This window comes from Choloepus didactylus, chromosome 8 (genome assembly GCF_015220235.1).
Source record: "Choloepus didactylus isolate mChoDid1 chromosome 8, mChoDid1.pri, whole genome shotgun sequence".
Classification (NCBI taxonomy): domain Eukaryota; kingdom Metazoa; phylum Chordata; class Mammalia; order Pilosa; family Megalonychidae; genus Choloepus; species Choloepus didactylus.
Window position 1 is genome coordinate 200,768 of NC_051314.1, and position 23,148 is coordinate 223,915.

General features: G+C 54.8%; 1 protein-coding gene across 5 annotated transcripts in view; it reads right to left on the minus strand.

Moving 5' to 3' along the window:
- Positions 1 to 23,148, minus strand: part of SHANK3 (SH3 and multiple ankyrin repeat domains 3) — a 44,550-nt gene that overhangs the window by 16,500 nt on the left and 4,902 nt on the right. For all 5 annotated transcript variants that reach the window (XM_037848284.1, XM_037848285.1, XM_037848286.1 and 2 more), the window contains exons 9-17: positions 22,951 to 23,017; positions 16,592 to 16,865; positions 13,533 to 13,726; positions 12,322 to 12,435; positions 4,464 to 4,539; positions 4,131 to 4,213; positions 3,661 to 3,785; positions 3,451 to 3,583; positions 2,797 to 2,877 (exon numbers count right to left, since the gene is read on the minus strand). In XM_037848284.1, coding sequence (XP_037704212.1) covers positions 2,797 to 2,877; positions 3,451 to 3,583; positions 3,661 to 3,785; positions 4,131 to 4,213; positions 4,464 to 4,539; positions 12,322 to 12,435; positions 13,533 to 13,726; positions 16,592 to 16,865; positions 22,951 to 23,017 — 1,147 coding nt within the window. The remainder of the gene's footprint in view (positions 1 to 2,796; positions 2,878 to 3,450; positions 3,584 to 3,660; positions 3,786 to 4,130; positions 4,214 to 4,463; positions 4,540 to 12,321; positions 12,436 to 13,532; positions 13,727 to 16,591; positions 16,866 to 22,950; positions 23,018 to 23,148) is intronic.

The window sequence follows — 23,148 nt, forward strand, 5'->3', positions numbered from 1 at the left end:
CACATGTGCACACACGCATGTAAACGCATGCACACACACATGCATGCACACCCATGCACGCCTGCGGAGAACTCCCTGCACAACTAAGCCATACTCAGTTCAATCTGGGTTTGTTTAGAAAAAGGGCAAGACCCCTATAAAGACAAAGTTCCAGGGTCACCCTTGAGCATTCTGTGCAGAGCACGTTTCAAACTAAAGGACGGGTCAAGTGTGTTTCCAGACTGAGGCCAGTCCCAGCGACCGCTGATGTTACAAGTGTCTTTCCGCTTTCACGACAAAAGAACAAGGGACCCAGGAAGTTACATAGACCCCAAAGTGTCAATTTCTCCTGGGAAAACCTGGTGAGCAAGAGAGTACCCTGAGAATGACCTCCGTAAGACAGGTCTGCAGAACCCCCCCCCCGGACCCCCATCATGAGGTCGTGCCCAGAGGGGTGGGAACCTGAGTCAGAAAGGAGGGTCTTCCGTTCTGGTCTTGGACCCTCGGACGAAAGCAGTTCAGAGGGCAGAACGCGATTCGTCCACCTTCGCGGGCCGGGTCCCAGGCAGAACACGGGGCTGAGCGTGAGTTGGACACTCCAGGGCCGCCCACCACTGCCAGCTGGTATCAGTCTGCCAACCGCTTTGGACCCTCAGTCGGTGCCGGGGCAGCTCCCCAGGACGGGCCCTGGAGCCCTGGGGCTCCGGGTGAGGCTCTAAAGGAGCAGGCTTGGCCGGGCACAGAATCCTCCACACTTTGCAGATACTGCTCCATCTCCTGCTCTCTGCTACTGCTGTAAATCGAATCACCATTCCTTTGTAAGCAATCCAGCTTTTCCCTCTGTCCATGGTGTTCTCAAGTTTTACAACGATGGCTCTAGGTGTGGATCTGTTTTTACTTCCCTGGTCAGGATGTCTATTTCTTCAAAGTGGAGATTCATGTCATAATGAATTTTAGAAAGTTCTTAGCCATTTACTCTGTTCAAACATTGCTTGCCATTCTTTTTATTCTGTCCAGCTGAGACTCCATTAGGTACATTTTCCCATTTGTTCTCCACGTCTCTCGCCCATTCTTCAATATTCTGCATGTCTTTATCTTTCTCTGTGGCATTCTGGGTGATTTCCCCAGCTCTATCTTCCAGTTTGCTGCTTCTTTCTTCAGCTGAGTTGAGAATACCATTTGTCCCATCCATGGAGTTTTTAATCTTGGTAACCAGATTTTCTGTTTCATTAAAAGTTCTTTTAGGATCATTTTTAAACACGCTTATTCTTTTTCTGGACTGTCTTGTTTTTTCATTCTAAGTTGTTAGTTCTTTTACTCTTTTTAACAATTTGAATGTTTTATTTCACTGTGTCTTTCACATTCTTCTAGGATTTCCAGTTCTCCTGATGCTAACTCCAGCTCTTTCTTGAGTGGGTCCACAGCTGTACCTCCTGGTCTTGGGGTGGACGATACCGACCCAAACCCTTGCCCTTGGGACCTATATCCAGTCCAAAGTCCTCACAGGCATGGACGCATCAGCTTCCTTGGACTCCCTGGCTTTGATTTCTCCACTTCTGAGACCGAGATTCCTCTTTCTTTGCTTTGAATGGGCTACTTTTATTTAGTTTCGTGCTTTTATAAGGAAAGAGCTCTTGACCATGTCAGCCTGGTCTTTCTTCCCATCTGTTCTCCATATGCAATGAACCCACAGTCAAGAGCATGTGCATAGGATGAGAGCAGGTTTGACCTGTGGCCAGGCCATGGTCAGGGCTCAATCCATGACCAGGAGCAGGGATGATTTTCTGGGCCAGGATCAGGGATGGATGGGGGCAAAACCAAGCCTGGGTCCAGGGCTAAAGCTCAGCCTGTTCAACAGTCACCTGTGTCAGGACAAGGTCAGGGCTTGCCCCCAACATAGCTGTCAGTGGTCACCTGTGCCAGGACATGCCCCAGGTGAGGCTAACGGTCACCTGGGAGAGACACGCCCCCAATGAGGCTAACAGTCACCTGTGTCAGGACACGCCCCCAACGCGGTTCCATTAAAAGCCCCATGAAGGGGGCGCAACTTCTGCAGCACACACAGCCCCTCCCATCTTTGTCCTGTTGGCTGTCACAGGCCATTAGCTCAGCAGTCTCAGTGCTGTCACTGCTGCAGGTGCAACAGGTGAAGTAACACCAAGGTCACACAGCTGGTGCCCAGCATGACCCCTCCCCCTCCGCTCCCAGGGCTCCTTCCCCTGCTGGCATAGGACAGGGACATGGAGAGCACAGAGGTAGCACACATGCACACACACACACCTGTGCAAGACGTACACACCTCTGCAAACACAACACATCTGGTAGACCCAGGTCCCGCTCCCCAGCTGCCCCACTGCCCAGCCCATCACCCCATCCAGGCACCAGCCCAATGACAACCCCACAGATTTCCAAGTTCCCCACTGCACCAGCATCCTACCCATTTGCCCCTCTGACCTGTTTGTCCATCTGCGCATCCTTGCATTCACCTCTCAGTCTCTGCCTGGCCTCAGCCCTGACTTTCTTCCTGCTTGTGTCCACCTGTCCTTGGTCTGTCTCCCCAGGGCTATCTGTCCTCCCATCTCTGTGGGCTGTCCACCTGCCTGCCTGTCCACCCATCCATCCCCACCACTCCCCTGGGCGGTCTGTCCTCCTGTCCACCCCACCGCTGCCCTGGACTGTCTGTCTGGCTGTCCATCCATCCCCACTGCTGCCCTGGGCGGTCCGTCCTCCCATCTGTCCCCACCGCTCCCCTGGGCTGCCGCTCTTCCCGTCTGTTCCCTCCACTGCGCCGGCCCGCCGGCCCACCCCCGTGCTCACCAAGCTCCTCCAGTTCGGCCGTCATGGACTTAGAGCGGAGGGTCAGCGTGGTGCTGGGGGCCCTCTTGGGGGGCGGGGGGGCTGCAAAGAAGAGGGAGGCTTTGGCCCTCCTGTCCAGCAGGAGGCGGCGCGGCGTGGCCAGGTGCAGGTGCCACTTGCGCTCCACGGCCTGGATCTCCTCGTACTCCCGCGAGGACGAGTCGCACTGGGCCAGCATCTTGTTCAGGCTGCGGCTGGACGCAAACTTCTTCATGGCGCCGGTGGGGCGGCGGTCACGGGCCCCGGCGGGGGTGGCCGGCCCTGCGGGCTCGGGGCGCCGGCCGGGGGGGCCCAGAGCCATGCGGTGGGGGCTGGGGGTCTCGCGGCGCCGGGCCGGCGGGGGGCACAGCCTCGGGGCTGCGCGCGGCTCCTCTCCCCGCAGGCTCCGCCCCTCCCCCTCCCGCCGGCAGTCAGGCAGCGGCGGCGGCGTCAACCTCGCGGTCGCCATGGCAACGCCGGCCTCCAGGCAGCTGCTGCCGCGCGGAGGGCGGGCGCGGGTCCGGGGCTGCCGGGAAGGCGGGGGCGGGGCGGGGCGCGCGGCCGCAGGCGGGGCCCGCCGGGGGCGGGGCCGGAGGTCAGGGGTCAGGGGTCAGGGCCCCCAGCCGAGCCCCTCACCTCTGCGCCTGGCCCCGTCTTCCTCAGGCTTCCTGGTCACCGAGACGACCTTCATGACCAGGCGGTTCCCGCCCTGGCGGATCAGGGCCACCACCTGCTTGTGTCCGACCTTGACCACGTTCACCCCGTTCACCTGGGGACGGACGGCGAGTGGGCGCAGGGCGGGCGGGCGCGGGCCCCGCGCATCCCCCGGGGCCCCCGGGCCCTCACCTCGATGAGGAAGTCCCCGGTGCGCAGCCCGGCCCGCCAGGCGACGCCCTCCACGTCCACCGACTCCAGATACTGCAGCGCGGGGAAGGCGGGTGTCGGCGTGAACTCCTCGATGGGGGTCTCCGCTGCAGGGCAGGGCAGGGGCCGTGAGGAACCCCGCAAGCAGTTCAACACGCAAGACGTGGCAGTGGGGGGCCGGGTGACCCCGAAGGTGCTGCCCGGAAGCAGCTGCAAGGACGAGACGGTGGGGCCCAGGAACCCGTGGACACCCCACCTGGCACCAAAAGACCCCCACTCTGGTGCACACCCCTACAGCCAAGACAGTGGAAAACAAAACGGGCAGGATCGCTGCCTTCTACGGGGCTCCAAACCAAGAAGAGAGTCCCAGCCTCAGCAGGACGACGAGGAGGGGGCAGAGAGGAAAGGCAGCCCCCCCCCCCCACGGCGCCCCTGACCATCACCCAAGTCACCTTTGGCCCCTCGGAGTACGAAGCCAAAGCCCTCGTGATCCCTCTTCTGCAAGACGGCCACCTTGTCTTCGATGACATAGTCACTGATGAAGGAAAGCAGGGAGGGTGAGCGGGGCCAGGGCCCACGGCCGGCCATGCCAATCCCACGCGGGCCCCAGACTGTCCCCCAGGCCCAGGCCACCCACAGGGGCTCGAAGGCAGAAGGGCGGAGGGTGGGCTGAGGCACCCCTCCGCTCTCTCCTCTCCCTCCTGATACCCCGGCCCCTGCAACCTGCCCTCGGCCTCCCTCTGCCCCAGCCCAGCTGCACCAGCAGCGTCGCCCTGAGCCCGTACCTGTGGGAGGTGAGGCTGTCATAGGAGCCCACTGTGTAATGGCGGAAGAGCCGCTTCGTCCGGTCCTCGCGAGTTTCTGAAGGGGGCATCAGGAACTGATGGAGGATTTGTGTCCTCCGACTGGCTGAGCTGCCCCCTCAAGTGTGCTGGTTACCAGTCTCCCCGTGCACACCCGCTGGCCTGGTTATGACCAGGTGGAATTGGGATGGCGGGGGGGACCCAGGTCCTGGAGCCCTGAGGCTCAGAGGCAGGAAGGCTGAGGGGACCATGCTTGGAGTCTGGCTCTGAAGTCTGGGGGAGACAGCAGTACCCTCACTCTCTGTGGGGACAGACTGCAGCTGAGCCCTGAGACAAGGGGGGGCTCCAACAGAGTCAGCACCAGGGCTGAGAGCAAAGAAGGGGTGTGCTTGTGCATGTATGTGTGTGTGAGCACAACCATGTGTAAGTGCTGTGCTCAGGCACATGTGTGAGAACGGTCATGTGTAAGTCCCATGTTCGTGCATATGTATGTGAACAGTTACGTGCTAAGCATTGTGCACGTGTATGCATGAGCATGGCTGGCCATAAATGTTGTGCTCATGCATGTTTGTGTGTGTGAGTGTGGTTAAGTGTTGTGCTCTTGCACATGTGTGGATGTGTGAGGAGTCGTGTAAGTGCTGTGGTGTGGTCATACAAGGGTGTGTGCAAGCACAGTCGTGGTCAAGTGCTGTGGCCATGCACGTGTGTGTGTGTGTGTGAGCATGGTCATGGTCAAGTGCTGTGGCCATGTTCGTGTGTGTGCGCGGGCACGGTTGTATGCAAGTGCTGTGGTCATGCATGTATGTGTGTGTGCAAACACGGTCGTGGTCAAGTGCTGTGGCCATGCACGTGTGTGTGTGTGTGTGTGTGTGAGCATGGTCATGGTCAAGTGCTGTGCACTGGCACAGACGTGGCTGGTGTCTCACAGAATCTCTCACAGCCACAGTTTCCTCACACTCCCTTATAGGGTCCCATGTCCCAGACCCTGCCTCTGAAGGGCGCAGGGGTCTGGGTCCCCTTCCCTGATCACTACACACCACCAAGCCTTCTCCATCAAGTCCCCCATGGCCATCACCAAGCCTGCTGTCCCCTCCGGCTTTGCTCATCTCCAAGCTTGCAAGGTCCACTCCCCACCTCCTTCCTGATCCAGACTTGCTTCTCTGGCCACCTGTAAGGCAGACTTCACCTGCACCCCAGCGTCGACAACCTCTCTTTCTCGCTTCCCAGCACCTCTACCTCCAGCTCAGCCTCACATTTCATCCTGGTGCCCTGCCCGAAAGGGCCCACAACGCCTCCATCACTGACTCTCATTTTCACATTTCTGGAGATTCAATTACTCATTCACAGAATATTTGCTGAGCTCCGACTAGTACCAGGTACTGTTTGTTTTAGGCTCTGGGAATACAACAGCGAACAGGACAAAGTCTCTGACCTCATGGAGTCTACAATCTATTAAAGAAAAGAGTAAATAGACAATAAATATGGAAAAACACAACATGTCAAATGCTGGCACGTGCTTGAAGGGACAATTAGTTTTCAGATCAGTGGGAGTCACACGAGTTAGAAAAGGGCGTGACATTAGAGTGCAGGCCGTGGTTACGGGGCTAAGGGACATTCCAACAGAGGAAGCAGTCGCGGCAGAGACCTCAAGATAAAGAGTGCAAGAAAGAATGGTAGGAAAAAAGATCAGAGAGGGAACCCACAACTTTTGATGGCCTATCCCCCCACTAATAATGAGTTTCTTGAGGGTAAGGGCTGTATCTATTTGTCTCTAGCACAGAACCTAACAGGCTCTCCAAATGTTGGCTGGATGGACAGACAGATGGACAACTGGCCAGGTGGGTCAAAGTGTAGATGAGTGGAGTGGAAGATGGATGGAGGGGTGGAAGGATAAGAAGTGCATAGAGGACGAATCAAAAAGTAAATGGAATGTTGCTGGGACACCTAGAAATCCACAAGCAAAAGAACGAATGTGGCCCCCCACCTCCCACCATATACAAAAATCAATTCAAAATGGATCAAAGACCTAAATATAGGAGGTAACAGTATAAAGCTCTTACAAAAAACCATACGGAAATACCTTCGGGTCTTTATAGTAGGCAAAGATTTAGATTTTACACTAAAAGCACAAGCAACAGAGGAAAAAAATAAAGTGTACTTCATCAAAATTAAAAACTTCTGTGCACCAAAGAACATTATTAAAAAAGTGAAAAGACAACTAGCAGAATGGGAGAATATCTGGAAACCATGTATCTGATAGAGTTTAATATCCAGAATATATTAAGAACTCCTACAACTCAACAATGAAAACTCAAACAACCCAATTTAAAAATGCGCCAAGATTTGAATAGATGTTTCTCCAAAGAAATATCCAAATGTCCAGTAAGTATATGAAAAGATGCTCAATATCTTTAGCCATCAGAGAAATGCAAATTAAAACTACAATGAGATACCACTTTACATCCACTAGAATATCTTTTTTTTTTTTTTTATGGAAAGTAACAAGTGCTGGCAAGATGTGGAGAACCTCCTACATTACTGCCGAGGATATAAGATGGAGTAGCCACTGTGGAGAAGCCGGATGGTTCCTCAGAAAATTAGACACGGAATTACCATATGAGCTGGCAATTCCACACTTAGGTACACACCCGGAAGAACTGAAAGCAGGGACACAGACAGATATTTGCACACCAGTGTTCATCACCGCAATATTCACAACAGCTAAAAGGAGAGAGCAACCCAAGTGCCCGTCGAAAGGTGAATGTGGTCTATCCATACAATGGATTATTCAGCTGTAAACAGAAGGAAGGGGCCAGTATGTGCTACAACATAGATGAACCGTGAAGACATGTTGAGCAAAATAAGCCAAATATAAAAGGACAAATATTGTGTCATTTCTCTTATATGAAATACTTACAATAATCAAATTCATAGAGACAAACAGCAGAATAGTGGGTACCAGGGATGGGGGAAGGGGGAATGGGGAGCTATTGCAAAATGAGCCTGAGTTTGGGTTTGGGATGATGAAAATAGTCTGGAAATAGATGGTGGTGAAAGATAACACAGATTGTCAATGTACTTAATGTCAAAGCATTGCCCACTTAAAATGGTTAAAATGATTTTTATGTTATGTGTATTTTATCAAATCTAAAAATAGATAAATTATTTTTAAAAAGTAAATGGAGAGGAACCACCACAGCTTGTCTTAGTAATGTCATTTGTTCTAAAAGTTTAGGCTCTATTCATTTAAAAAAGAAAAATTAAGTTGATATATATAAGTGGATAGGTGGATTGAAGTTGTGAAGAAGAAAGAGACAGACAGATGAATGGGTCAAAGGACAGACAGATATGAACAGATGGGTAAATAGATGGGGCAATTTATAGATGGATGGCAGATGGACTGCATCGGTTGATGGGTGGGTGAGTCAAAGGCTAAATGGATATATGAATGGATGGAAGAATGGACTGGTGGAAGAAGGGGTGGATAGAGGGGGAAATGGATGGACTGGGTAGACAAGTGGAAGGTGGATGGGTGGGCAGCTGGATGGTTGAAGAGACAGTGGGTAGACAGGTGGGTGGGGAGGTTGATGGATGGACAGATTGACTATGGATGGATGGACCAATTTATGGATAGATGAACTGGGTGGGTAATTGATGGGTACACTGATAGATGGATCATCAGATGAATGGAAGGACTGCATGGGTAGACTGGTGGGTGAATAGGTGGGTGGGTGGACATCTGGGTGGATGGACAGACAGACTGGGGAGACAGGTGGATAGGCAGGTTGATGGATGGACTGACTGATGGATGGATGGATGGATCAATTTATGGATAGATGGAATGGGTAGTTAGTAGATGGACGGATGAATGGATCAACTGACGGATGGATAGATGAGTAGGGGAGACAGGTGGCTGGTTGGGAGGGTGGGTGGGTAGGGAGGTGGCTGGTTGGATGCTTGTATGGTTGGGTGGGTGGATGGACACATGGACAGACAAATGGATGAATGGATGGATGGGTGGGTGGGTAGACGGATAGAGGGATGGATGAGGGGGCGTGTGGACAGATGGATGGATGGATGGATGGACGGACAGATGGATAAGGGAGTGGGTGGATGGATGGATGGATGGATGGATAGGCGGATGGATGGATTGAGTGGGTAGACAGACGGGGGTGGGGAGGGTGGCTGGGTGGATGGGCAGACGGATGGAAGAGGGGGTGGATAGGTGGGTAAGTGGGTAGAAAAATGGATGTAAGGAGATGGATGGTTACAGCAGTAATTTGGACAGACGGAAGAAAGAGCTCCTATTAATATCACAAGACACACATGTCAGGAAAAATATTGGTCTAGATTTAGGGACCCTGACTCTGATTTTGTAAGATTTTCAGTAAAGCTTCTCTTTTATAGCATTGGAAAGCTCACCCTGGAGGGGCCCCTGGGTTCTGGCGGCCTGTAATTGTGGTGCCCTGGCATCCTGCCAAGCACTCATCCTCCCCCTCCTTCCTCTCCCACATATTCCTAATCACGGCTGGTGCCCTCTGCACTGTACAGGCCCCCATCCTTCCCGCCGTTCCAGGACCTCACATCACTCAGGTGGCATCAGACACTGCCTTGCCTCCACCCCACCTTCCTCCACATCCACCTGGCCACAGAGATGCTCATGAGCCTGCCTGCCTGCAGAAGCGTGCCCCAAACTGCAGTTCCCCAGCATCCAGATTTTGTCAAAGAACTTGTACTTATTACATAATACGTAGTCATCTTCCAGTTTTATTAGGCACCTAAAAGCCAGCTGAATGGAAAACACCCAACATGACCACACCCCCAGATGACCCAAATGACAGCTGCACCTGCACCGGAAACGAGGGAGAGTCGGGGGACGGGCCCGGACAGCGCCCAGCTGGCCTCCAGCACGTCCCCAGCTCCCTCTGACCATTTCTTCTCCTTGCAAATCCACTCTCTCCGCCTCAACTCCCTCCACTCCCCCGTACTGCAGGGAGGGGTCAAGGCGGCGTGTGGCGTCTGCCTGGGTGAGTGCAGGGGGATGCATGGGAACCGCTGGCCCGGGGCTTCTCGCAGTGTCCCCCTCCTTGGTTTCTAAGCCCTTCCCTTGTCCATACTCCAAGCCCAGAAACAGATCTTTTTGTTGGAGTTGGGCCTGTTGGAAGCAGATTCCTGTTCCCGAGCTGCCCTCTGGCCTCTGGCAGAGCTCAGCCCCTGGATCCTGATCAGAGGTTCCAGCCAGAAAGCCATGGGGCCCACAGCGGAGTTGGGGGGAGGCCACTTGTTGCTCCCCACTCCAGGCAGACGGGCTCCCAGCAGACCCTCTCCTCTCCCACCCCCAAACACTCCTACTTACTGACACAGCTCCTGACACTCCCCCAGAGTCACCCCTTTCCTGGAGCCTGGTAATTGTCCCGAGGTCTCCAGCTCCTTCGTTCCTACACCGGGTTAGCCTGGGCACTGTGCCATGACGTTGGACCACTGTGACCACCCTGCCCTCCTCTGCACAGCTGGGCGCCCTGCGTGGCCATCGCACGAACCCCAAACAACCCACACAATTGAGACAGCTGCAGGCGCCTAGAAAAGGCGAGTTAAACGCACTGTGGCCGGCCCTGCTCAACCCGAACCCCCGGGAGAATGAGTCCTGCTGTCCCCAGGCCCCTGTCTCTGGGACGGCACCTGCGGTTCCTGAGGAAATGGTCCAGCTCACCACTTTCCGCAAGGCCTGATCTTCCCACGGGACTCCAGGTGACAAAACAAGAAAGACTCTATTTATATGGAGAAATTCCCCGTCATCTTGTTAAGCAGGAAAAGCAAAGAGCAGGCTAACCCACACTATGCTACCTTTTATGTAAATACAGGATGAAAATAAAGATCTATATTTGCTAAAAAAAATAATAATAAAATTTTAAAAAGCCATGGCTTCTTAGCCAGGGTGTACTCTGATTAAAAAAAAATTTTTTCTTTTAAATGACAGCCTCTCCCTGGGCTCTCCACCGCCCTGACCCCTGAAGAACCGGCCGCATGCCCACTCCTGCCCTCCCCTCCCGCAGCCCACGAAATACAGCAGCGACAAGCGCAGACCCTGAAGCCAACCACCCAAGGCAAACCACAATCCCCCCCTTGGGAGCAGGGACCCACCCCCACCATGACTCAGTTTCCTCCTAAAGATGCGAATATATCTCAATAAAATGAATATTAAAAAAAAAAAATAGATGGAATAACTGGGCCCCCTCCCAAGACGGCTGCCATGAGCCCATGACGTCTCAGATGAAAAAGCACTTAAAACAGAGCCAGCACCCTGGAGCGGCACGTTCCCCTGGGGCCCCGGGCTGCTCGCTGCCCTGCCCCACATGGGATGCCCGGCTGGCCTTCGAGGTGCAGCTCAGGTGCTGCCACCCCCTTGCAGTCCTCCCTGACTCCTCCAGGCCAACACAGGCCTACGTTCCCCGGGCCTGCACGCCTCTGCCACAGCAGCTGTACTGAGGTGTGTGCACCTGCTCCCCAGGCTGCGAGGGACTGCAGAGGTGGGACGGCACCCCTCCCCCAGTCCTGCTCTCAGCCCACACGTGGTGAACCCCTGAGAAGCATTTGCTATTCTCAAATTCTGGCTCCGGCCAGACCTCACCGCTCAGCTTCGGGCCTGTGTCCAACACCCCCAGATTCCAGCGGTTCTCAGAGCAGAATGTCCATCCCCACCACAGGGCCCCAGGTCCTGCTCCTGGCTCAGTGGTGGCAGCATCACCCCGACTCCCAGAGGGCAGGCCTCGAGTCTCCCCAGCCCACAGGCGACCCGATCAGCCCTGGGGCCAGAACCCCTGAAACCTCCTCTGCCTCTTTTTCCCAACCCTGCTGCTTGCCTCCCCATGTTCCCACCCGCCCTGCCAGCTCTCCGAAGGCAGAGCCAAGGGGGGCCTGTCCCCTGAGCTCGAGGGCGTCTCGGGGAGCAGACGAGTGACAGACGGTGCTTGCACAGGTCAGGGCAGGGGTCACGCTCCCACCCAACGCAGAGACACTCCTCCCTCACCACCAAAGAGAGGCACAAGCACTTGGCTCATCCCTTCCCCTGCACAGGAGGCAACGTGTGGGCCTTCACTCGAGACACACGGCCCACACAGGCCCCAGGCCTGCTGTACCCTCCAGTGACTGCTGCTCCGAAGGGCCTTCCCTTGTCCTCTGATGGCCTCCTAGGACCCCCTGAGAGCTCACTGCAAAGGTGGGTCCCAGGCACGTAGTTGGCTCTGGCCTGGGGACCACAAAAGAGCAGAACCCCTTTTCATCAGCAAGGCCCAGAGGGGCCCTTCCTGGAGGTCCATGAGCCAGCACAGGGGGCTGCAGCTTTGCCCTGATGTCCTCCCAACCCTCACCTGCTGCCCCAAACCTGCAAGGCCCCAGGGCACCCAAGAGCCCCTCGGGTCTGACTGGCCTCATTTCCTCTTGGCTGGCCCTAGGCCTCCCTGCTCACCCACTCTGACAATCTGTCCACTTTGGAAGGGTGCCTCTCTCCTCACGCTGACCTCCTTTACTTGCCTGTCGGCCATGCAGGAATTGCATTTTCTAAGCACCTAGACTTTCAGTGGCTGTGTGGGATGCACTCACTTAGACAGCAGGGGTGCAGGTCCACGCAGGCAGCTGTCCTGCAGGCACTTCACACGCGTGCCCCTCCACTGTGGGTGAAACGCACAGGGGCACGTGCGTCCGTGTGACTGTGTCGTGTCCACGGTCTGTGTGTGAAGCATGTGTATGTATTCATGTGGTCTCCTCTGTGTGGATTTCCATGTGGGTTTAGCTCCATGCAAGACCAAAGGGAACCCGGAAAGGCAAGGTCGGGGTCACTCACCGTGCCGCGTGTCATACTGCCTCATCTGCACCTCCTCCACGCAGTCAGCCGGGAACCAGCCAGTGCGGCCCTTCACCGTCCCCTCCCAGAATCCGCCCTCCCCAATGCTGAGCACTGGGGGACAGAAGCCAGGCAGGCCATCAGGGGAGTGCGGGGGGCTGGGCACGCCCCACCCAGGCCACCCCCACCCCACTCTGCCCCTTATCCCAGGTTACCCCACACACACATGTACACCTGCCCCCACCACTTCGGGGCAGTCCCCCCAACCTACTCTACCCTCTCCTTCCATCACATCAGGCTCTCCACCCCTTCTCTTTCCTTCCCCTCCATCCTTACATCCTCCCAGGTCTCTCCCTGGGAAGATTTTGGGATCAACACAGAATAGAAAAGCAAACAGATGGGCGAAGCACAGGATGGGCATGTGGGGGACAGGAGGACATGGAGGCAGAGGCTGGGAGCACACTCCTGCTACTGCCCCCTCCAGGTGACCCCCTCAACCCACCAACTGAACCAAAATCCACCCTTGCCCTGCCGCCCGCCCCAGGGGTCACCACACTGCGGCCGGAGGACTAGGCCACACAATGGCCAAGACCAATGCTGCACAGAGCCCAGTGTCCTCTTCGGTCTCCCAGGGACGTCAGGCACCCCTGAGGATGGACAACATCCCTCCCTCACTTAAGCAGGAGACCCCAGAAAACAGAAACTCCCAGAGACAGAAAACCTCACAGTTCAGAAACCCCACAGAATTGCCACAGATACACCCCCACAATGAGAGGAGCCCAGGGTCCCCCCTTATCACAACGGTTTCCAATGAAGAAATCACAGAAGTGACCCAGGAACCCCATCACGAGAGGAAGGTTTGCAATGGGATAGGGTCCTTCCAACACAGAGACCCCAGAAACACCCCCTGTAGCAAGAGAGGCGCTTCTGTCAGGACTCAGAAAACCCCCAAAATGACAGAGGAATCTTTGCAACGACAGAGGACCCAGAGGACCCGCGCGGCAGCAACCCAGACAGGCACCCCTCCCTGCCAGAGCCCTTCGCACTGACACCAGGCATCCCGAGCGCGGACGCGCCCCTAAGGAGGGTCAGGACCCCAGGGGCCCCTGCGGCGACAGAGACCCCCGAAACGGCCCGGCCCCGCGCGCCACCGCCCCCGGGCGCGCCCCCCGCCGGCCGCCCCGCCCCGCGCCCGCGCCCCGCGCCCTCACCCTTCACGGCCTCGCCGCGGTGCAGCGGGATCTCGCCCTCGCCCTGCGGGCTGTGCGCCTTCACGGCGATGAACTTGCGGCCGGGGACCGCGCTGTAAAGTTTCCGCTTCGGGCCCCGGGGCGGCGGCGCGGGGGGCGCGGGGGGCGCCGGGCCAGGGCCGGGCGCGGGGCCGGGGCCTCCGGGGCCGCTCGGGCTGTAGACGAACACGTAGGTGACGGACGCGATGCCGTGCGCGCAGCGGGCACGCGCAAAGTCCGGCGCACGGGCCCTCCATGGCGCGCCGGCCCGGCCCCGCCGCCGGCCTCACCGCAGCCCGCCGCCGCAGCGCCCGCCGCCCGCCGCCCGCCGCCGCCCGCCCGCCCGCCTGGGGCCCGCCCGGGGGCCGCTCCATGGGCCGCACCGCGCGCCCGCTCCCTCTCCCGCCATCTCACATCGCCCCTCAGTTCGCTGTTTCCGCGTGCTGCTCTCCCGTGCGCCCGTCCTCCTCCATTCCTCGTGCCTCTCTCCTCCGCCCCCCCCCCCCCGCCCGCTTCCTCTTCTTCCTCCCTCTGCTTTGCGTTGCGGCTTCCGGTCCCTCCCCCCGCCCCCTTCCCACCGCCCCCCCCCCCTTCCCAGCCCCCGCCCCCTCCCCCCCCCCCTCACCCCCCCCACCCCCCTCCTCATTCCCCCACCCCCCGCCCGCTTCCCAGCCGCCCCGCCCCCCCCCTAACCCCCCACCCCCACCCCCGCCTCTCCTCCGAGGACCCCGCAGCCAGCGGCCACCGGGTCAGCGTAGGGGCGTGAGGCGAGGAGCAGAGTGTCGGGGAGTGGGGTTGGGAGACCGCGGTCAGAAAGCAGCCAGGTCGGAACTGCCGACTGGGTCGAGGGGCTTCAGGCCTCAGAAAACCCTTCTGGGGGAGGAAGGCCTCTGACCAGCCAGGAGGAGGACCCCAGCGGGTCGGGCCCCCTGCTCCTGCTGGCTCTGGTTCTGCCTCCACACACCCTCTGCCAGGCCCCTCCAGACCCATGTCCCACTGGAACATGACACCCTCCCCAGGCTGCCCCTCCCTTGGGCACGACGCAGGACCTCAGTCCTCCAGGATCCCCAGCCCAAAACCTGCACTGGCTCCCTAGGACCAGGCAGGCCAGGTCCACATTTTTTGGCCAAAGGCCAGGCTCCCTGGAACATGAGAACTGCCCGCACCCCAGTCCCACGGCTGGGTGCATTCCCTTTCTCTCCCCTGGGCTGTCCCTAACACCTGAACTGTCCTAACTCCCACGACCCTGGGTATTAAACTCCCTTCCCTCTGGGGTGCTAGGGGTGGTGGCGGGCCAGGGGGCTGAGATGGAGCCACCACTGGTCACATCAGTCTCACCCCTGGGCCACCCCTCTCCTCTGTCCAGAGGTGGTCTCTCTCTGCAACGCCCTCCCCCTCCTCAGGGCCCCTTCAACCCCTTCTGAGGGCTGCAGACTCTCGGCCATGCACCAAGGCAGCCCCATACCTGGATCACCGCCCACCCAGCTGCTCCTTGGCCCTTGGGTCTCAGCTGTCAGTGTCCTTCTGAGACCCGGTTGGGACCCCCAGCACACACCAGGCATCTGGTAAATGGTGGTGAAAGCACAGTATCCTGCCTCCCCCACAAGGCTCGTGAGCCTGGAGCCGGTGGTTTTCCGTCTCTGCAGGAAACCTCGCAGCTCCGAAACAGGAGCAGACCTCTGGGAAACAGAGACTCTCGGGGGTTTTTCTTTGGGCCCTTGGACGTCTAACCCTTAGAGCATCCCATAGAACTACACAAAAGCTTCAAGGGAGAATTCAATTTGGGGCAGGACAGATGCCACAGCCATGGAACAGGGCCTGGCCCGCCGTTTAGCAGAGGCAGAGACACAGAGAAGACACCACCCGGGAGAGGGCCCTGAGGGGGCGAGGCTCTCACGTGCTGCACCCCAAGCCCTGTGCCCCACTCTGCTCAGGCTTGGAGAGTGTGGGAATCAGGTCTACTGGGGCCCAGCAAGCTGCCCACTAGCTCTGTAATGACAGAGAAGTCGCTCATCCCACCCAAGCACCTGTAAAGGTGGCTTTAACAGAGCAGAGCCTTGGACGCCATTCAGGCTAAACGAGACGTGCGCGTCCAGCCCAGCGGCAGGCATGGGTGGCAACAGCATGAGAGCCCTGTCACCATGAAAAACGTGCCCTTCATGGAACTCATTCATTCAATGAATGTATCCTGAGCACCTTCAGAGTGCCTGGCTCTGGGGAAACCATAGGAAGCCACACAGTCCCCGCCCTCAAGGGGCAGGGGAGTCCAGCAGGGAGGAGAGAGCCTGTGATGGACAGAAGGTCCCCACAGAGACCCCTCACCTGCCCAGGGTGCTTCAGGAAGGCTTCCTGGAGGAAACAGCTGGGCTCTGAGTAGGCCCATCTTACTGAGGGACCCAGGCACAGAGAGGTTGGGCCACTTGTCCAATGTCACACAGCCAGTGACTCAAGAGCTGCACTTGGACCCAGCCAGTCCCTCTGCAGAGCCAACGCCCTCTCCACCCACTCATGGTCCTTCCCAAGTCCCTGGTCTCTCAGGGTCTGTGGGCTTAGGGTGGTGGTAAAGAGGAGAACTGCAGTCTTGGGGAGGTGGTGGTGGCACATGGACCAGGGCTCCCCACGGGGGGCAGGGCTGGGTCAAGAGCCCTCCTGAAGAGGCAGCTCAACCAATGAGTCCAACTCTGACCAGCAGCCACCCTCAGCCCCTGGCTGACCCATGCCATTCAGCCCAGCCCCACACCACCCTTGCCCTCTTCCCTGCACCACAGTGACCTTTCTGACCACAGGGCTGACCATGCCCTCTCCACCCAGCATCCTCCCTCAGGTGCCTGCTGTCTCCAGGCACGTCCCAGGTCCAACCTGAAACCACAACCCACTGGACCTCACCTTCCCTTCCCCAACCTTGGAGCCTGGCCTGGGGGGAGGGGGCTTTGCCCATCACTGCACAGGTGTTCAGCACCGTCAGGCCTCCCCCATCCTCGCTCAGGATCTGGCACCCCACATGCCTCGACCCCTTCAGGGCCTCCCTGGCCCTCTCCTACCTGATCTTGCTCTGGCTGCCCCTGGCCACCACATGGCCACTGATGTCGGTCTCCTGCTCGCCAGGCCGGTCCCGATCTTTCTCCTCCTGCAGCCTCTGGAGCAGCAACTGGTGGGGAAGGCTTCGTAGCGAGGGCCCGGGAGAAGCTGCCAGCTGCACCTCACCTTTCAGGTTGATGTCGCTGGCAGAGCGCTGGAGGGGCCGTGGAGACGCCAAGCCACTAGGACCAGCCAGCCGCCGGCGCTTCGCATAGCTGGGGGTTTCCCTGAATGGTACTGGGGTGAGGGGACACAGGTGAGACTCTGAGCAGCCAGAGAGGGTGATCAACTTGCCCTGGTTTGCCTGGGACTGCCCTGGGTTTAAAACTGGAAGTCTGTGTCCCAGGGACTCCCTCAATCCTGGGCAAACTGGGACCACTGGCCACCCTGCAAATGCTATTGAAAAGCTGCATCCCACTCATACCTCATACTCCCTGCCTCCAACCCAACCTCTGGGATTAGGGGCCTGTGCCTCTGTTCAGCCAAATGAGGTCTTAGAGATGCTCAGATCTGCTCTTAGATCTGCCCATTTTACAGGCTTCAGGACAGACGGACCAAGCTACATGTGACAACCAGGCTACCGATACATAGGACCGTTTGCTATTAACTGCAGCCAGGGCAATTGTAAAAGAGGTTCTAGACCAAGTGTTGGCAAACTTTTGCTGCAAAGGGTCAGATAGTAACTATTCCAGGCTTTGTGAGCCCTATAGTCTCTGCCACAAAATCTCATATCTACCATTGCAGTATGAAAGCAGCCACAGACAATGCACAGGGAATGGGCATGGTGAGTTCCAATAAAACTTTATTTAAAAAGCAGGTGGTGAGTTAAAAAAAAAAACATGATCCACTATATATGGTCTACAACAGACTCCTTTGTAGATCCAAAGACACAAATAGATTGAAAGTGAGAACACGGAAAAAGATATTTCATGTAAATAGCCATCAGAAGAGAGCTGGGGTGACTATACTAACAACAGACAAAATAGACTTTCAGTCAAAAACTGTTATAAGAGATAAAGAGGGATGTTATATATTGACAAAAGGGTCAATTCAATAGGAAGATATAGCAAATATAAACACATAAGTAGCAAACAACAGAGCCCCAAAATACACAAAGCAAACAGTGATGGAATTGAAGGAAGACAACACATTTCTACATAACAGTTGGAAACTTTAATACACCACCTTCACTAATGGAAAGAACATTTAGATGCAAGGTCAAACCAACTACCTAACAGACATACACAGAGCACTCCACCCAACAACAGCAGAATAGACATTTTTCTCAGGTGCAACATGGGACATTCTCCAGGATAGATAAGACAGTAGCCCAGAAAATCAGTCTCAATAAATCTTGAAAGACTGAAATCATACAAAGTATCTTCTCCAGTCACAGTGGAATGAAGCTAGAAATCAATAACAAGAAGAAAACTGTAAAATACACAAATATGTGGAAATTAACCCACTCAAACAACAAATGGATCAAAGAAGTAACCACAAGGGAAGTTATAAAATAGTTTGAGACAAATGAAAACAAAAATACAACATGCCAACATTTATGGGATGTAATGAAAGTGCTCAAAGGGAGATTTATAGCTGCCTACATTAAAAATGAGAAAGATCTCAAATCAATAGCACAACTTCACACCTGAAGGAACTAGAAAAAAAAAAGATCAAACTAAACCCAAATCTAGCAGAAGGAAAGAAATAATAAAGATTAAAGTGGAGATAAATGAAACAGAGAATAGAAAAACAATAAAGAGAATCAGTGAAACCAAAGGCTGGTTCTTTGAAAACAAAAATCAACAAAATTGATAAATCTTTAGCTACACTGACTAAGGAAAAAAGAGAAGATTCCAATTACTAAAATAAGAAATGAAAGTGAGGACATTACTACCAACCATGCAGAAATAAAAAGAATTATAAGAGAATATTATGAACAATTGTTTGTCAATGAATTAGATAATCTAAGTGCAATAGACAAATTCCCAGAAACACACAAATTACCTAAACTTACTAGAGAGAATAGGAATACACCTATAAGAAACAGAGATTAAAACTGGTAATCAAAAATCTCTCAACAAAGAAAAGTCCATTCCCAAATGGCTTCATGGGTGAATTCTACAAACATTTAAATAAGAATCAACACCAATCTCTCTCAAACTCTTCCAAAACACTGAGCTGATGGAATACTTCCTAATTCATTCTAGGAGGCCAATATTACCCTAATACCAAAGCCAGATAAAAACATTGCAAGGAAAGAAAACTACAGGTCAATATTGCTGATGAATATAGATGCGAAAACCCTTAACAAAATACTAGCAAACTGAACCCAACAGTGCATTAAGAGGATTATTCACCATGACCAACTGGAATTTATCCCAGAAATGCAAGGGTGGTTCAACATAACAAAAGCAATCAATGTAACACAACACATTAATAGAAGAAGGAAAAAAACACATGATCCTCTGGATTGGTAGAGACAAGGCACTTGAAAAACTCCAACATCCCTTCATGATACAAGCACTCAGAAAATGAGGAACAGAAGGAACTTTCTCAATGAGATAAAGGGCATTTATGAAAAACACACAGCTCACATCCTGCTCAATGGCAAAAGACTGAAAACTTTCCCCCCAAAGATCAGAAACAAGATTAGGATGCCCACTTTCATCACCATTATTCAACATTTAGCTCAAAGTTCTAGCCAGAGCAATCCAACAAGAAAGAGAAATGAAAGCTATCCAAACTGGCAAGGAAGATTAAAACTATTACTATTCACAGATGACATCATCCTATATAGAGAAAACCCCAACGAATCCACACACAAAAAACTACCAGAGTTAAAAGACGAATTCAGCAAAGTTGCAGGGTACAAGAGCAACACGCAAAAAACAGTTGTTTCTAAATGTCAGCAATGAACAATCCAAAAATGAAATTAAGAAACCAATTCCATTCACAATAGCATCCAAAAGAATAAAATACCTAGAAATAAATCTGACCAAGGAGTGAAAGGTTCATACACTGAAAACTACAAACATCACTGAAAGAAATGAAAGACCTAAATAAATGGAAGGATGTCTCATGTTCATGGATTAGGAGACTAATGTTAAGATGGCAATTCTGCCCAAAGCGACCTACAGATCCAACTCAATCCCTATCAGACTTCCAATGGCTTTTTTTTGCAGAAATGGTAAACCTGATCATCAAATTCATATGGAATTTCAAGGGGCCCCAAATAACCAAAACAATCTTGAGAAAGAGGAACAGAGTTGGAGAACTCACACTTCCTGATTTCAAAGCGTACTACAAAGCTACAATCACATGAACAGTGTGGTACTGGCATAAAGATCGACTTACAGAAAAACAGAATCAAAACGAGAGTCTGGAAATAAACACACAATCTAAAGACAACTGATTGTTGACAAGGGTGTCGAGGCCATTCAGTTGGGGAAAAAACCGTCTCCAACAAATGGTGCTGTAACAGCTGGAGATCCACATGCGAAACAGTGAAGCTGGGCCCCTACTTCACGGCATATACAAAAAACTAATTGAAGTGGACCAACAACCTAAATAAGAGCTGAAACCATAAAAATCTTAGAAGAAAACTTACAGGTAAATACTTATGACCTTGGATTTAGCAATGGACTCTAAGATACACCAAAAGCACGAGCAGCAAAAGAAAAGTAAGCAAATGACTTCATCAAAATTAATATTTTCATGCATCAAAGGACATTATCAAGAAAGTGAAAAGAAAACTACAAAATGGGAGAAAATATTTGCAAATTGTATATGTGATAAGGGTCTAGTATCCAGAATATATAAAGAACTCTTACAGCTCAACAACAGACAGACAACCCAACTAAAATATTGGCAAAGGACTTAGATAGACATTCCCTGAAGAAGACAAAGAAACACAAGAAAAGATGCTCAACATTAATTAGCCATTAAGGAAATGCAAATGAAAACCACGAGATACCACTTCACACCCATTAGGATAGCTTTAAAAAAAAAAATTGACAAGAATGGAGAAATTGAAACCCCCATGCACTGTAGGGAGGAATGTAAAATGCTACCATCACTGTGGAAAAGTTTGGTGGTTCCTCAAAAAGTTAATCATACCATTAGTGAAAGATCCAGCAATTCCACTCCCAGGTGTCTATCCAAAAGGAGCCAACAGCAGGTACCAGTACATGCTCACAGCCGCGATACCCCCAACAGCCACGAGATGGAGACAACAAAGGGGTGGAGGGCTGGACCCGTGTCGAGTCCTCGGAGCATTATTCAGCCGTAAACACGGTGAAGTTTGATACAGGCAACAACATAGGTCAAAAACATTCCCCAGAAGCCAGCGCCTCACACTGTATGACTCCACTGATGTGAAATAGCCAGAAAGAGCAAATCCACGGAGGCAGAGAGCAAACCGAGGGCTGCCACCGGCTAGGGGAGGGAGGGGTGGGGGGAAAGGGTGTAATGGGTGTGGGGTTTCCTTTGGGTGAAAATGGGATTAGACAGAGGTGGCTGCGTAACACTGTGACTGTACAAAATGCCACTGCCTTGCTCACTTTGAATGGTTAGTTTCGACACATGGATTTCACGTCGGTTAAAAAAAAAAGAAGAAGGCAGGGAGTGGGTCGGGTTTGACCCCATCCACGGCCCTGGACCCCTGTGAGCAGAGCTGCAGCGCCAGCTGCCCCGGGAGCTCACCGGGAATGCAGACTCCCAGGCCCGCACCCCTCCCCCCCCAGGCCCAGGGTGACTCGAAAGCACAATGAGAGGAGTACTGCCCTGTGCCCTCGTGTAAAGGAGGGGGGACAGCAAGTCCCCGCAAACGCACAGGCGCCTGGGGGGGTAAGAGAGAGGGTGGGAGAGAAGGCAGACACAGGGCGGCCCAAGGAAGAGGGGGCAGAAGTGGAGGCCCCACGCCAGGGCTGAGCCCAAGTGTCCATCAGCCTGACGTCCTGTTCCTAAAGGGTGACCCAAGCAAGCCTGTGAAATGGGGATAATCCTTGGGGGCTCATTTGAGGACGTTGAATGAGACATCGGGGCTTACCGCAAGTCTTCAGGAACGCACAACCCTGCACCTCGGCAGACGTGGGCATGCACGTGAGCGACCGCGGGTGGGCAGGCAAGGGTTTGTGGACAGCAGAACCAAACTGCCTCGGGGTGCCCGCCAGGGAGCCCTTCCTACCTGGGCTCCTGGGCCACGCAACTGACCCCAGAAGGGCAAACGCACCCGGGGCCACGCGGCCAGCAGCCGAGGTAACAGCCCCCCAGGGCTCCCGCCCCCTCTAGCCGCCCAGGCCCCGGCCAGAGTCAATGCCACTGGCCCAGGAGGTTCCAGGTGGAAAGGCGATGCAACCGACGAGCAAAGTACACCTTTTACTGGGGAGAGACTGAGGCACGAAGGTCCCAAGCAGCTTTCCCAAGGTCAGAAACGTCACAGGCAGAGAGGCCCCGACACTCACAGAACAGGGCCTTCCGGGCTACGGTGCACCCCCAGCCCCAGACCCTCCCTGATCCGAGCCTCAGCTCCAACCCTGCACCCCAACAACTCGGTGCCCACTACGCAGGGTGTCGGTCTGCCGCGCCCTTGGGTGCAGTGGGGCAGAGGGTGGGCCGCTTTACCATGGCTCCCCGTGCCCTGCAGGGGTGCAGGAGGGTTACGGAAGGGGGCTGCAGGGGAAAACTCTAGGAACTGGACCTTAACCTTAACCCCAGCCCACACCCCAACCCTAACCCTAACCCCACATTTATCTCTAACCCAACGCTAGCCCCGGCCCTTTGCCACCCACTGTCTCTTTTAATGAAGTAAGGGGAGGGGGCACCCCAACAAACATTCATGGCAGCAAGGGGAGCCTGGAGACCGTGTCACAGACAGCCCACCCAGGCCCACCCGAGTCCACCCGGAACACGAAGGGGCCGGGCAGGGGGTCCCAGCACAGGCAGCACCTTTCTGGGAGCCCCAGGTTCTGAGGGGGGTCCCATAGGAGAGAGGCTCAGACCCAGGTGGGAGGCTAACCTGTCCCACCCCATCCCCTCCCACACGTGCCTCCACTCTATGTGGCCCATCACCCTACCCCACAGGCACCGCTGACACCGACCTGACCCGAGTCTCAACCCCAATTTGTCCCTAAGGCAGCCTGGTCCCAAGCCATGGCCCCAGCACAGCCCGCCCCTGTGCTGCCCTTACTGAGCACTGACTGCTCGGGGCAGAGCTGGGGGAGGAGGCTTGGGGCGTGGGGCCCCTCGGAACATCCCCTGGTGGCCCCCGACAACCGCCCCCAGCCCACGTCCAGCAGGACCCGGGGGCAGGAGATCTCACCGACGTCGGAGTCTTTGTGGGTCTTGATGACCTCGGCCAGCTCAAAGTTCCCTGCGATGATGGCCACCTGGGGAACGGGGTCACAGTGAGGGGGCAGGGGAAGGGCAGGGGGTGGGGGGAGCCACAGGGTCGAGCACCAATCCTCTCCCCACCCGCCCTCTTCAGCTCCTTCGCGGGGTCTTCCTGGGTTGGGGTCCC